This window comes from Tamandua tetradactyla, chromosome 5, assembly GCF_023851605.1.
Source record: "Tamandua tetradactyla isolate mTamTet1 chromosome 5, mTamTet1.pri, whole genome shotgun sequence".
Taxonomy (NCBI): domain Eukaryota; kingdom Metazoa; phylum Chordata; class Mammalia; order Pilosa; family Myrmecophagidae; genus Tamandua; species Tamandua tetradactyla.
In genome coordinates, this window is record NC_135331.1 from 186,260,382 (window position 1) to 186,276,283 (window position 15,902).

The window sequence follows — 15,902 nt, forward strand, 5'->3', positions numbered from 1 at the left end:
AGAGGCTACTCTGAAGGTCACTCTTATGCAAGCTTTAGTTGGACATTGCTACCTACCATAACTTGCCAAACCCCAACCTAAGCCATTCCTGCCGATCCTAAAGAACACCTAGGGCATTATATAAGATTTTACAAAGGTTCCATGCACCAGGGTAACTTTCAGAAACCTACAACCTCCAGATGGTTCCCTGAACCAGCTAAGTCCTGAAATGTAAAGGGCCCAGCCTCTCCAGAATATCAACTAGCTCCATCCCCCTATCTTAGATTACTGACAGCTCCTTCCAACATGAAAAAGTTAGAATGGGCACAGCCCAAATATCCCTAAAGTGTGGGAGAAAGATCAAAGGTGATGGCTGAGTTATACAGAGAAGGTAGGGTTTAACAAATGAGTATGATTACTGAATCATTATATTGATTTTTTTTTAATCTCCAGTATCTTAGAGTAGCTAGAGGTAAAAACCTAAAATTGTGGAACTATAACCCATACAAAACTCTGAAATCTGTTCTATAACTCATTTTTGTGATGTGCTTTGAAATGCATTGCTTTTTTGCATATGTGCTATTTTTCACACACACACACAAAGGTCGATTGTATAATGATACTGTGAACCACTGATTGTATACTTTGAGTGATTACATGGTATATGAATATATAATATATATCAATAAAAAAATTTTTTAAAAGATAATACAAATGGATCCTTATGAGAGAATGATAGAGGGAGGTTTGAGAAAGAGAGGAGGTGATAGGGCGACAAGGCAGGAGTTGGAGTGATACAGAGAGGAAATGCACGCAGCCACCAAAAGCAGCAAGAGGCAAGGAACAGATGCTTCCTTAGAGCCCGCGGAGGGGACTCGGGCCTGTCGGCCCTGTGGTTTCAGCCACTGACACTGAGGTCAGCCTTCTGGCCTGCAGACTCGGAGGCCTCCACGGCTGTCGTTTTAAGCCACCCAATCTGTGTAATTTGTATCTAAAACCTGCGGAAAGCTGATTCACTTAATGAGTGTTCACTCCACCTTTAGTACAGGTGCCCTCGATTTTTTGTGCTCTCTCCCTATAAGAGCATTATATTTTTCCACCTTCTTGGTGTCACACTTGGTTATGTGACTTTCTGAAGCCACAAAAATGTGCTTGGAGGTGAGGTATGCCACTCCCATGCAGCTGTGAGAGTAGTTGTGTGTTTGCGGGCGGGCTACAGTGGCTCAGCAGGCAAGAATGCTTGCCTGCCATGCCAGAGGACCTGGGTTCGATTCCCGGTGCCTGCCCATGTAAAAAAAAAAAGTAGTTGTGTGATTGCACCCTCACTTTACCCCTCTGTCCTGAGTTCATGCTGCTTCCACAGGGGCCTCTTCCAAGAATGCATCGCCAAGGCTAAGCTGAGAAACACATGTAGCCTCTGTAGGAAACAAACCTCTGTGTTTGCAAGCCACAGTGGGTGGTGCTGCTTGTCATTGCAACATAACCTAGAAAAGCTGACTGAATTATTCAGTGATAAAAAATCTTTTTCCCAAAAAGTCCTGTGGAACCTGATTCTATTTCTTGGCACACTCCCTAGTAATAGAACAAATATTATTCTTTTGTGGTATACAGGCACACCTTAGAGATATTGTGGGTTCAGTTCCAGACAACTGCAATAAAGCAAATTTTGCAATAAAGTGAGTCACAGGAATTTTGGTTTCTCAGTGCATATAAAAGTTATGTTTATAATACACTGTACTCTAAGTGTGCAATAGCATAATGTCTAAAAACTGTGTATATCTTAATTATAACATGGAGACATGGAGTGAGCGTAGCTGATGGAAAAATGACACCAATGCACATGCTCAATGCAGGGTTGTTACAACCTTCAAACTGTAAAAAATGAAATATCTGCAAAGTGCGATAAAACAAGGTATGCCTGTATCATATTACTTATAATATGGCATATATTATTTTTGATGTATAATATATCTTAACATTTATAAACCTACACTTTTTCTCCTTTCATTCTCCTACTACTCATTCTAATTCCTCTGTGCTTACAAAGATGCCCTACAATTTCCATCCATCATAGTGTCTAATTGCCTCCTGCTTAGGAACATAAGATTATCTTTTTATTTAAAGTGTAACAGCCAGTGAGACTCCCCTGTTGATCTCTGGAGGTAGACGACCCACGCTCATTCACATTGGCCAAGGCAGCGAAGGGAGAGCCTGCACTGGTTAACAGCCCTCTTCCCTCTCCAAACTTGTCTCCCCAAACTTGCACCCCAAGGCAGACAGGCCAGGGATTTGGCGTGGTTTGGTTTTAGGTGTGGTTCAAAGAACAGCTAAGAGAAGTCAAAGGAGAAACTGAATACAATCAGTGAGGAAAGTTGTGAAAGAAGTGGAAGGAGGCAAAAGAAGTGTTGTGTGGGAGAGGAGGGAATGAAGGGGTGCAGAGGTGGGTTCCAGAATTTGGAACAACTCCAAGCGAAATTTTTAACTTCCCAGGATTTTCGTTCCAAATCAAATGTTTCATTCATCCACAGAACACACAGTACCCCTATCGCCCAAGTCAACTGTGGCTGGCCCTCCGGTCTCTTCTGGACACAGGTACCCCCAATTCCCAACCCCACGGCCTTGCCTCTCTCCCAGGCTCCGCCCGGGAAGCGCGCAGTTGGGTCCCGCCGGGCGTTTACGGGGCCGGCAGGGGGCGCCCCGCGGCCGGCGCGCTCCCCGCCTGGTCTGGGCCAGGTGGACTGGAAGGGGCGGGCGCAACCAGAAGCGGCCAGTGGTGGCCGCCGCCGCCCGCCGTCCCCCGCCCCCGCCACGCAGCGCTTGCCACACGCGTGCCCGGTGCGCTCTGAGCCCTGCCACCGCTGCCAGCTGCTCTGCCAGGCGCCGGACGTCCCCGTGGCGCTCGGTCCGAGGACGGCCACCATGGAGGCGCAGGCACAAGGTGAGTGGGATCGCCCCAGGGCCGCGTCCCGAGACCCGGGCAGAAACGCTTGTCCTGCATCTCCTAACTTTGCTCTCGGCTGGAGCGGATCCGTGCTGTCCCCGGACGACCGCGACTCCTCTCCCACGCGTGCAGGCGGGTCATTCCCGCGCCCCAAACTCCGAATTTGCGGTGGATCGGGGGTCCTGTCAAGCGGAAGACCGTCTGCAGGAAATGCCCGGCGGAACGCGGTGTCCCGGGCCGCAGTCAATTGTCCTCACTCCGCGAACCTCGCGGTGCAGGAGGACCTGTTGGGCAGGGTCCGGGATAAGCGTCCGATCCCTTTTCCTCCGGAGGGTCGGGGGAAGCTCGATGCCTTCGCCCGGGGCCGTGGGCTCAGGTTCCGCCGCTGGGAATGGCTCTGCGGAGACCCGGGTCCCCCTGCTCCGCGGGGCGTGATCCGGGGGCTGCCCGCGCGGGGACCGGCCTTCCAAGGCAGGCGAGGTGAGCGTCACCGCCCGCGGGCCCCCCACCCGACCGACACCTGGGTCTGCCAGGACCCGGGCGCGCCCCCTGCCTTCCCTGGTGCGCGGGGACACCCCGGACGCTCCGCGCCCCGCTCGGGGGCCGCCTGTTGTAGGCGCCTGATATAACCTCGTATGTCGGGGTCACGCTGGGACCAGGATTGGGGGATCCCGATGCAGCCGGGCAGGAGTGGGAGCAATCGGACCGTGGGAAGGACCGGAGGGGGGCGGTGGGGGCGGATGAGCGCGAGACCGGAGGGAGGGGGTCTGACTTCGCAGTCGGCCGCGCGAGCAGCGCCCAGAAGGGACGCGTTGCGGGGTCGCGCCTTGGGGCCGATCGCCGCCACCTCTCCTGTACGACGTGGGAAATTCTGCGAGGGCCTCATCCTGCTCAAACGCCAGCAGGCAACCCCCTGCGGGCCCCGAGCCCGCGCGCTCGCCCTCTAGGGGCCGAGGCTCGGGTTGTCCCGGCGGGCGGGGTGCCCGGCGCGCAGCAGGTTTGCTGCCAGGACCGCGATGGTCTGAACGGCGAGATCCATCCTGTTTGGTTCCATCAGCCAATATCCTGCCCATGCAGCTGCCAAAGTTCTTCCATTATCTAAATAGGACAGGGGAATTCAACCAAGGTTAGGGGTGGCTGGGCCAAATCAAAAGCAGAGGCGACTTCGGGCGGGCACACCTGAGCTGGCTGCAGGGCCACCGCTGGGGCTGTTCCCCAGCCCTGTCCAGCGCGCGCGGGTTTGGGAGCCTCAGCTACCGGCCCCGACTCCAGACCAATCAAGTATGAGTCCATGGGTGTGTTTGAAAGCTTCCCAGGTGATTCTGTTGTACAGTGAGGCTGGAGGAAAACTACAGCACATTCATAAGGAGACATCTGAGGCCACAGACTGAGTGCCACTCTTCTCACTGGTTTGCTTTACTTTCCAGATTTACTTAACAGATATCCCAGTTTTTTCCTTTGCCGGGCACTGTTGGAAGAGCACAAGCAGACAGTTTCAGCTTCATGAAATCCATGGCAGAGGGGGAGACAGGCCTTAACTTAATAGTTATTTGAGAGATACAATGTGAAATTGCAGCTGTGTTCGTGCTGTTAAAGGCCGCAGGGCGCAGTAGAGCCTGAAAGTTTAGGCTGTATTGGAAACGAGCAAAATCATCAGACTAGCTGAGAGTAGTTTACTGCGCCCCTCTTGTGTTCATCTTTACACGGGTTGTTGTTCACACATATTGACTTCTTCATCTCCCCAAGTCCGTGAGGCAGGGAGTAAATGATGGGTTTCCCTTTGCGTGGATAAGGAGGAGCAAGGTTGAGGCTGTGAGCGATCATCAGCACTGGAAACCTCCCACTTCCTGAGGAAAGAGGAGCTGTGCATCCCGCCTGACTCTCCAGCTGCCCCTTTCTTCCCTCTTCCTTTTCCTTCATGGCCGGGTGGAGGCTGAGCTGGGGGCGGGGCGGGGTGGGGGAAGGACTAGTTAAAAGTCAAGTGAAGTGGTTCAGAGGAGAATTGGATTCAGGTGATGGTCAGCCAGGATGAGAAACATCAACAGGTTCAAGAAATACTTAGGAAGTAAAGTCAGAAAACTTGGATTGGATATGGGGTGGGGGTGGGAGTGGGGGTGTGGGGGGCAGGCTGATCAAGGATGACCGCAACTTTTTACTTATAAAACCGGGTGATATTTTCTACTTAAATCCTCATTTTCCCAGTATTTTCAGTTCTTCATTTTCAAACTTTATTTTTGTCCTTTGAGCAGCAGGCATAGTAAGTTCTTTGAGACTAAAAGAAGCTTTTTACGCTATGTTTTCAGCTTTTATTAAAGGGAGAGTGTTCTTTCCACCTGGCACATTGTCGTGGCTAAATAACTGTTCACACATTAGATTCTAAGATAGTCCTCTAATTTCTAAAGAGCAAGCTAGTACCTCCAGCACAGTTTAATTTGGAATGAGCCATCTCTTGAGCTAGAGACGAGCAGGGACAGGTGAGGTTGAGTAAGCAGCTGCTCATGTCCTCTTGGAGTTTCTCGGAACCACCATGTAGCTGTGGACATTATTTTCACTTATAGATCATTAAAAGAACTGATACATTTAAAGGATCCTAATAACACTTCCGGAAGTGAAATTTTGAAAATAGGCTCATAGATTCCATCCCAGGAAACCACAAGACCCTCTGGGGAGCTAGTAGCGTGGAGAACACAGAAGTAGGATTAAGAGCCCAGCGATTCCCTAAGGAGGGGCCGGGGAACAGTGTGGAAGGGAAGACCCCGGGAGCTGTGCTCTCCTGGCTTTCCAGCCGGACTGGACTTGCTGTGATGGAAGTATGCATAGAAGAGGGAATTTGGGTGGGAATGCAGGGCTACCCTGCATTCCTGTATATGACCGTCCTTTAAACTAAAAATCTTCCTATTTGTTTTCAATTACCTTTCAAAAAATATTTCATTATTCCAAATGGAATAATTTGGTGTTTTTTTGCCTTTCCCAGTGTCTTTAAGGTGAAAGGGAACAATTTCTCTCTACCCAAGACTTCATGTTTAAATTAATAACCTAATTAGTTCCCTTAGGTCTGCTGCAATACATTACCAAACCCAAGTAGTTTGGACAGCAGAAATTTATTGTCTCAAGGTTCTGGGTACCAAAAGTCTGAAATCAAGGTGGGGCCAGGCCCCTTCCAGGGGCCCTCAGGGAGCACCTGCCCCTCCTCCAGCCTGGGCTTCCTGATGCTTCGCCCAGGGCTCTGCCTTGGCGCTCTGGCGGCTCAGTTGCTTCTGTCTGTGCACATCTCTGCTTCTCCCTTCCTAGTGTATGCACTTAGGCCCATGTGGGTAACACAGTACAATGGTCCTAGACCAAGTTCCCGAACTTTAATGATGTTTGCAAAGACACTTTGTTTTTTAGGATAGCATTTCCTGCTGCCAGAGGTTAGGACTTGACGTCTTTGGGACCGTTATTCAGCTCACTAGTGTAGCATTTTTGTATTCGGACATTCCACTCAGGAGGGTTCTCCAAAGCCCATGAATGATGTAATGTAATAAATGGCAGATAATCCAACCTGTTTTCAAGTTCTAGTTAATTGAGAATGTTATATGTACCTTCCATTAAACTTTACTCACTGAACGTTTATTTCCCATCGTCTGGTTGCAGGAAGGAATTAGGGCGGTTTACCTGGATGTATAAAATGCAGCAAGAAAATGTAAATTAAAAGTGGATAAACAGAACAAAACAGGGATAAGAACAGAAAAAGAAGCAAGGAATGAAGTGCTAGAAAAATGCATGTAATTATATCATTTTTATTGAGGTTGCACAGAAAAAGGTTCCTTCTTGCTTTGTAAACAAAGTATGGTATGTTGTTAGAAAATGATGAAATAAATCCCCGCCCCCACATAGCCCACAGGGGATCAGATTCCCTGAAGCAAAAAAAAAAACTATTTTGCACATTTCAGGTGATATAATCATTCATAAACCTCACACTATGGAAGCACTTTGATTTATGAATAAGAGTGTTATTCGGAGTACTTCTGTCTTCAGAGCTACCCCCTATGGCTTCATTTTTCCCACATTTAGAGGCAGAGAGTGATGAATATGTTATTGAAGTCATTCATTTGTAGCAAATCATACCACAGTTGCAATGAAAATTCCCATGAAATCTAACCATGCAAATGATGGTTGCTATGGTTTATTGGGATCTACTTTAATTTGCCTTCCCTCATATACACCATCTTTTCTCAGGATTCTGGGTAGGCAGGATCTGAGAAGTTTCTTTGAGAACCAAATAAGCAAGAAAATCCCCTTTTGCAACTATGATAAGATTTTGTGCTAAGTGAGATACAGTAAATAATGAGTGAGTACTTCAACAAATGTTTATTTGTTGTATAAATAGAGCAACGATCGGATGCATGAGTGGTTCAGCGGTAGAATGCTCACCTGCCATGCAGGAAACCCAGGTTTGATTCCCAGCCCATATACCCCAAAACCAAATAAATCTAAATAAATAAATAAATAATGCAACAAATTTGTGTTCATTACTGTAGTCATAGCAAATATTTGACAAGCGCCTGCTATTGAGAGGCACTTAGGTAGAGTGGTTAAGGTCCCAGAATCAAGGCGTACTGCCACCGTGGCCGACATTTACATGACCTTGAACAAGGCACCCGATCTGTCCATGCCATAGTTTTCCCACTGGTAAATGGGCATAAAATAGTTTCTAGAACCTCAGATTATAATGAGGGTTAAATGAGTGTATACAATCAAAGTGCTTAAAATAGAGCCCAGCACATGGTATTTACTGTATAAATATTAGCTGTTGCTTGTATTAGCACATGCCACGAACTTTGTGTGCATTATCTTACTGAATCCTTATAATAACACTGTGAGATACATACCGTACTTCTGATTCATTTAACAGGCGGGGAAACTGAGGCTCAGAGGAAGTGAGTGAGAAAGGCAGCGTTCAACTCCCAGGTCTGTCTGAGTTGGAAGTATGAGCTCAGCCACTTTCCTGCATCGTCTCTCAGCATCTATTGGACAATAAGGACCAAAGAGGGAGCAAGATACAGCTGGCATGGGTCATCTTTCAGGGAATATAGCAAAGAAGAGCTGAAAATCGTCCCTATGGACAGGCACGGGGGACTGTGCAGTTGACATATCCCCATCCCAATGGGATTTTTAGAGTGTGTAGCATGCTAGTTTTTAGAACTAATCCACATTGAGAATGATAATAACATTTCAGGGGCTTTTAAAAAATAATTTTCTGGATATATGCTATGCATGGAAAAAAACAAACATCCCCTTATTTAATAACTGCAACAAGCTCATGAGGAAGGTCATGTTATTTTCATTTAACAGATGAGAAAAGTGAGTTGCAAAGTAGCTGTACAACTTTCTCCTTCCCACAGCTTGGAAATGTTGCACCCAGAATTAGACATCAAAGAACTTGACTCTGTTAGGGGTTGAATTGTGTCCCCCAAAAGATACGTCCAAGTCTTCACCCTCAGTCCCATGAATGTCACCTGATTTAGAAATAGGATCCTTGAAGGTGTGTTTAGCTAAGGTGAGGACAAACTGGATGGGGTGGGGGGAGAGGGCTAATCCAATATGACGGGTGTCCTTATAAGAGGGAAATCTGGACAGAGACAGACACACGGAGTGGAGAAGAGCACGTGATGACAGATGCAGAGTTTGAAGCACTGCCCCTGCAAGCCAAGACACTCCAAGGATTGCCAGCAAGCCCGAGGCTTAGAGGAGGCAAGGAGAGGTCCTCTACCTTAGGAGTCAGAGGGAGCCGTGCCCGACAGACACCTTGATTTCAGACTTCCAGCTTCCAGAACAGCAAGACAAACATTTCTATTGTTTTAAGCCACCAAGTTTGTGATATTTTGCTATGGGAGCTCTAGAAAACTAAGACAGACTCCAAACCTTGGAATTTTAATTACTATTCCATACCATCTCTGTAGTTGGTTTGCAGAAGTGTGGACGGTTGCAGGTGATAGACTTCGCTTTATTTTCTGTAAGGCCAAAGAGATTTTAAAAGGGTGGTATTTTATTGCATTGTCCATCTCCTTTGTGATCTAGGTCTGGGAATCTGAACATGACCCAGAGTGCCTGTAATTTTGTGAGAATAAGCCCCATGATAAGGGGAGCTTGGGGGTCTAGTTGTGCTTTCAATATGGGGAATTCTATAAAAGTCAGATAACATGTGAATCTTAGAACCAGTATAGAATTTTATCACTAGCTTCAGGGAAAAACCAGTTCAAAAAACATGGAATGATTCAAATATGTTGTTTCCGCCAGTGTTTACCAAACCCAGCAATCTCAGACCTTTGCAATAAATAAAAGGCACAAGATCTGTGTACTTGTTTCCAGGAAGTAGGCCTGTGCACTTCAGATTCAGATAAAAGGATTCATCTTATAGGTGCCCCTAAAGAAAGATTTTTATAGCTTCATGGGCATTATAATGATTTGTTTACATGAGTATGTTTTATTCATTTAACCATCGCCTAAGCATATTAGCATGATCCCTCCTTTAAAGTAGGTATTTAACATAAGCGTTGAAAAATGAATAGTCAGAGGATCTGTCCTTGTGATGAGATGAATTGCATCCCCCTAAAGGATGTGTGGAAATCCTAATTCCTAGTATCTCAGAATGGACCTTATCAAATTAGGCACGTTAAACTGAAGCTGTGCTGGAGTAGGGTGGGCTGTTAATCCAACATGACTGGGGCCCTCGTGAGAAGACAAGAGACACAGCCAGAACTTGAAGCCCAAGGGGTTGTCGGAAAATCACCGGAAAGTGGAAAGAGGCAAGAAAGGGTTCTCCTTCACAGATTCTAGACTTCTAATTTCCAGAACTGTGAGACAATAAACTGTTGTTTTAAGCCATCCAGTTCTGGGGACTTTGTTATGGTGACCCTCAGAAAGTACACGAGCTCTGAAGCTACAGTCACATCCTTGGGGTTAAATTTCTGTGGTCTAAAGTGGCGAGTGAAAAGCAGATTGGTTCAGCTGCTCTCTGTATATGTGTGAACGGCATAGGCGGAAGCCTTACATGGTTCCAGGGTGCCTCCATAGGTCCCCATCCGAGATGGTGCTTTGTAGCCATGTCTTAAATTTAGAGTTAGGTTGCAGGATTACTGCAAAATGTGTATTTTCTATCCCATCATTCTGCTTTTCAAGGAATATTTAAGGAAATAAAGTGTAATTTCTTTAAAATGTATGCAGTGCATTAGAGTCATGGTTAATGCGCCAGGAAAGAATGCAGAACAGTTTAATGCATTTGAATTGGCTAAAAGGAAGGCTTGAATCCTCAAGGAAGGATGAATTTTAAAATAGTTTCCTACAGTGTGAATCGATTATGAGTGTTGCATTTTGATACAGAGGAAGTGAAATTCCCAGAATAAAACCACAAATCTCCAAGAATACCCCTTATTCACCAATGTGTTGTTTCCTTCCCAAAAGACAAGAATCTGGCACTTTGCGATTCGTGCTATAGCACACTCTGAAAATGTACGTCCACGTTACACTCCATCTCCAAATTTGCCTGTGATGATTTGTATCTGACCCAAATTGCCTTTTCCCTGATGTAAATCTAAAATATTGAATCCTCTCCAACCTCTTGAAAATTTCAAATCTAACTTTCCTTGTCACTAGAAATTTCTTTTGTCAATCAATAGCTAGAGTGCCTTGTCGAGGATCCTGACGCTGATTCATTCAACAGAAAAAGACAAGTCGGAAGGTGGGAGGAATTTCTTCTGATGTCTCAATTTCAGAGTCTCTGGCTGTTGGAAATTTTTTACTTTTTCACTGATTCCCTCTTCCCCTATATCCGCATGAACTGAGAGCAGCTCTCATGAGAGCAGAAACCAAAACTATCTATGAATAGTTCCTGACATTTTGACTGCCAACATGAATTCCTTTCTATGTGAAGACACCATGGAAGGATGGGCTCCCTGCCTTGAGACTTAGGATAGACTAGGAGGAAAGTGGAGGCCTTCGCCCCTCTTCGGATGCTTGATATACTCTCGTGAGCCTGCAACACTTTTTCATATTTACCTCAATACCTGAAGGGCATTCTTGCCAAGGGAAATATCAAATATTTGTTGTGGGTACTAAGCTCAGGTCCAGTCATCTAGGAAATGCTGCATCAGGTTCTCTCGGTCTACTCTCAACTGCATCTTTCGTGCAGGGAAGAAACGTATTCTCAGGATAAGCACTTCAAATTTTCACTGTGACAGGTTAGAGAATGTGAAGAAATTAAGAATACACATTCAGAATTTTTTGAAATATGATTTGCACTATGAAAAAAAGTCTGCATGCAGAGAAAGTGAGAGGAATCACCACCAGCCAGCAGCCAGATGGTTACTTTGCCACAGTGTTTAACACGGGGATTTTATAGTTTTTCTGGAAAAAAGAAGGGCCCAAGACCCTTGCCCCCTTCTTTCCAGAAATTGTTTTGGCATCCACCAGGAGGAAACCCCCTTTTACTCGCAAGTAAACAAACATATGCATTTGAAAAGCAAGTCTTATATTGAAAATAAAAGTGAGGAAGTAGAGTAGAGGTAAACAGAGGTGGACTGGGCATCTGGAAAGAAGCCCAGACATACATTTGATAAGAATTGGAGTCACAATATTGTTTCTGCGTTGATTTAAAATCTTTTGTTATGGGATTGCTGACTTCCTTCATTAAGAGATCTGGGCCAAGAGTATAATATCTCCCACTATCATTTTATGTCCTACTATCTCAAGCCTGACAATTATATACAGATACAAATTTTTATAAACTTTTCAAATGGAGAGCAACAGCGGTTGATATCCTCCGTGATGGTCCTTATATAAAAACCCACTTATATCTGGTTTCATCCTGAGTTTTGTGTACTTAACCATTAAATTTGCTTTGTTTGTCATAACCCAGGATTCATATCATATGAAGTTAAAAACAAACAAACAAACGAAACTCCTGCATTGTGGAGATCTGACCTCTAGAAGACAAAGAACCTGGGGCCAGTTCTCAAACTCTTGATGGCAGATTTTGACTTTTGATCCTTGCCAAGGAGCTTAGCCCCCTCTCCTCTCAGACCAATGCCCCCTGGGTACACCCGGCCTCTGCCCTTCTCAGATTTTTGTCTGTTCTTCTCATCTCTTCTCTAAGACAGAGGGAAAATAAATGTGTTCGCTTAGTGTAAGGGGCCCTTTTATATATATTGGAGGCATACTGGCCCCATGTTATAACTGTCAAATGTGGGTTCCATTTTGATTTGGGGAAAGAGGAAAATAGCTGTATTGTTTTTAAACATCAAATCCAGCAGTGGGTTCTCAGTCCCCTGAGTTGTCCTCTCTGAAACATTGGCCCATTTGTTCATTACCCTCTCCTTGGACCCCTTGTCCACTTGGTTTCCAGGACACCAAACATTCTCTGTTTTCCTCTTTCTTCACAAGCTCCCCTCAGTCCCCTTTGCTAACTGTTAGCGGGCCCAATACTCAATTCCTGACCACTCCCTCTCTTCTAATCTATACTCCTTCTCGTGGTAACCTCATCCGCATTTATGGTTGTAAATTCCACCCGTACTACAACTCCCAAACTCACGTCCCCAGCCTAGACCTCACCCTTCATCTTCATCCCACCTACTAGATATGCCTGTGTGAGTGTCCAGGAGGCGTGTGGAGCTTAACCTGTCTAACATCCATCTCCTAATTCCTTCCTCCAGGATATCCCTAGTTCTCCCGGAGTCATCCCCGTCTCAGTTAATGGTGACTCCATTCCATATGCAGAGGCCCCAAACCTATTCCTTGAGGGTTTTCACCCCTCCACACTCCATTTCCATGTCAGATCAGCTCTACTTTCAAAATCTAACCGAAGTTGAATGAATTCCATCACCTCTGCTGACAGAGCGCTGACCAGGCTATACACCTCCCACCTGGATTGCTGCAGGAGATTCCTGGCTGGTCTTGCTTTGGCCCAGGCCTTCCGTCTCTTTTCGACATAATAACCAGAGCGAGCCTCTCAGACCCTGTGTGTCATCGCACTCCTCCCTCTGCACCTCTCTGGTGACGCTCCTGTCTCACTCAGAATAAAGGGGATGGAGTCCTCACCCTTGAGGGGCTCCGTGGTCTGTCCCTCTCCTGACTCCATTGCTTGTCTGGCCTCTTCTCCCAGTGCTCTCACCCCAAGTCCCTTGCTTCCTCCTGAGGTCCTTTGCACTTACTGATCCCTCTACCTCAAATGTTCTTCCCCAGATATCTCCCTGGTTTGCTTCCTCACTTCCTTGGCTCTTTATCCAAATGCCCTGGCTGCTCTTATACTTAGCGCCTGCCCCCTGTTGTTGTTGGGGGAGAATTCCCTATAGGTCTCTCAAGTTTCTGCACAGCTTGTCTTCTGCGAAAAGACATTACCAGCCACCCTTCCTCTGCATTACCTTTTCACAGTGGTTTGCTTAGCAGGCAGCCTGGGAAGACAGGAAGACTGCATCCCTCAGGAGCAGGTGCATTTTCCATCTGGGATAGTAAAGGTCAGGTCTGCCTCTAGAGCAGATGCTGGGCAGATTTGCTAGCAGCCCCCACACGAGACTGGGTCTTCCTGAGCTCGGGGCTACCCTCCTGCCACACACTACACCGCATGAGAAGGCAACACCTGGCCCTCACCCCGTCACCAGCGGGGGTCAGGACACAAGGGACTGGCACAGTGCTGGTCCCCCGGCCGCTGCTGTTGCCATGCCTAATAAATTGTCTCTCGTCCGTGGCCCACGAGTCTTGTGTCCTCTGCCAGCATCCCTGAAACAGTGGCAGCAGATCTCTGGTTTCCTCACAAGTGGGGTAGATTCTTAGACCCTCCACCCTTCCTGACCGCCGTCCTGAGCCCTTGGTTTAGGGGCCCCTGTAGCCACCTCTGGCCCAGACTTTGTTCCAGCGACAAGTCCACAGGCCCACACGAGGCTGCTGCTCCTCTTTCAACCCTGCTCTGGGTACCTGGAAATCCAACATTCTCTGCCCAAACAGCCCTTAGAATATTTTCAGGCCTGCAGTTTCCTGTGTGTGTGTGTGTGTGTGTGTGTCGATTGAGTGAGAGGCTGCAAGTGAGGGACTTGACGCTTGGGTATATGATGGCAATTGAAAAGAAAGGTGAGATACATTTAATAATTTCTCATGAAACACGCACGGAGCAGTCCCTTATGGTCTGTGCACTTGGTTGTGGGAACACAGGGAAGAAACCAGAGACCTTTTGTCACACGCTTACCTCCCTATTTTGGGTGTAGCCATTAGATGTCCAGCTACTATTTTAAGTGCATTCTTTTATCAGAAAATTCTCTGGGTGTTGTATACCACCTACCATGAATTTCTTTTAGTGAGAAATTAAAATCAGCTTTCTAAGATCTCCAGAAAAATGAGTAGGTTGAAGCTGGAAGTATCTAAGTTGATGGGATTGGAACAGCTGGCCCTCATGCAGTTCTCTTCTGAAGCCTAAGCTTCACCTACTGAAACACACTGGAATTTTGATAGCAGGATAAATATTTTCAATGGTTGATATGTTTGGTTCTTCATTTTCTTAGACAGAAACATAAGGATGTGCACTACAGTAGTGAAGATTAGACATACAAAGTAATAGTCATTGTTTGGCTGCATTTTGAGGATGAGTAAGTCAAATTTGTTTGCTTCATTTTCCATTACTTCTCTCACATAATTTTCAAAAGCAACAAGTGGGGAGTGCAGAAGTGCTTGTCTTCTAGTTATCAGATCTCATTTCTGACCTCAGCTGGCTTGGATGTGAGTCAGAGCCTTCTACTTGCAGCTCCTTATATTAGCAGTGAAACGTGTTGCTCTTGCTTCTGTTCTGTGCAGAAGAAGAAACTCCTTATTTTGAATTTAAAGAAGCCTCAGGGGGGAAAAACATATTTATTGTCTCCACTGCCTTCTAAGGGAAAATGGATCCTGGTAACTGGAATATTTGGTCTTTTCTGAAGGTAAACAAAGCCTTATCCTCAGCTAAATGGCTTTTAAAATCCTGAGGACAGTGTTAAGCTTTAAGAGATAGGAAGGCTGGCTAGAACTGTCTCTTCGTAAGAAACGTAGAGTGAGGGGAGAGTGGAGAGGAAAAGGAGGGACATCAGGAGCAAGGAGGAAAGGACCCACAAGGATGAGTCTTGCAGCGAGAAAAGGAAGTAGGGAAGAGGGAGGATGAAGTGTTATGGATACTGAGGAGAGCAGCTCAGGCCAAGAGAGGACCTAACTGTGATATTTCCAGTAAATGCTTTCAACTGCCTTTTAGTCTCTCCTGTGTTAGCTTTAGTAGATGTTTGCATTGCTCACTCAGATTTTCACAGCACTGGATTTCTGTTATGGGAGAGCTTAAAAGAAAAGAGGTCCCCGGAGAAGTGATGTACATTCTACGAACAAGGAATCAGGGTATGCTTTCTCCTCACCGCCATTGCAGATATTGATGCAATACTGAAGGACTGTCAGTGCAAGTTGTGCAAATGAGGAGTGTGCTTTGGGAGCACATGCTTTTCCAGGCTGTGCTTCTGCAGAGTCTCCAACATAAGAGGGAGGGTGGGGAGGAAAGGGCTGCAGCCCACTCCCATGGGGCCCGGTTTGTCTGGGCAGCTGATTTTTAGTGAAATTGAAAATCTTGCATTGGCAACAGCTTTTTCAATTGGTTTAACCAGACACCTGAAAGTCTCTTTTATAGGAATAAAATCTACAATAATTTTCTCCAACTATGCACACATGTCTTCCTCTGCTTACGTAGTTTATAGGGATTTATGAGAAAGCATGTCTGTATTCGGGTGATGCTGAAAGACATTCTGTATGCTGCAAGCAGTTATTGAACTAAACTTAGGAAAATGCTGATTTTCTTCCCAGAATGTGCTACCTCCCCAAGCCCTCACTGATAGCCTGCCAAACTTGAAATATTGATGAGTTTAAATCTATTCATCTTGAAATTCCACTGACCTTCCAATGGAGAGTATTTTTAGCTTTGCTGAGAATTTAGGGCAGAAGAACCTGC

At 46.1% G+C, this 15,902-nt stretch overlaps 1 protein-coding gene across 3 annotated transcripts in view; it reads left to right on the forward strand.

Annotated features, from left to right (window-relative positions):
- The first annotated feature begins 2,733 nt into the window (after window positions 1-2,733).
- Window positions 2,734-15,902, forward strand: part of TPD52L1 (TPD52 like 1) — a 109,062-nt gene continuing 95,893 nt past the window's right edge. For all 3 annotated transcript variants that reach the window (XM_077162807.1, XM_077162809.1, XM_077162808.1), the window contains exon 1: window positions 2,734-2,917. In XM_077162807.1, coding sequence (XP_077018922.1) covers window positions 2,899-2,917 — 19 coding nt within the window. In that variant the 5' untranslated portion in view covers window positions 2,734-2,898. The remainder of the gene's footprint in view (window positions 2,918-15,902) is intronic.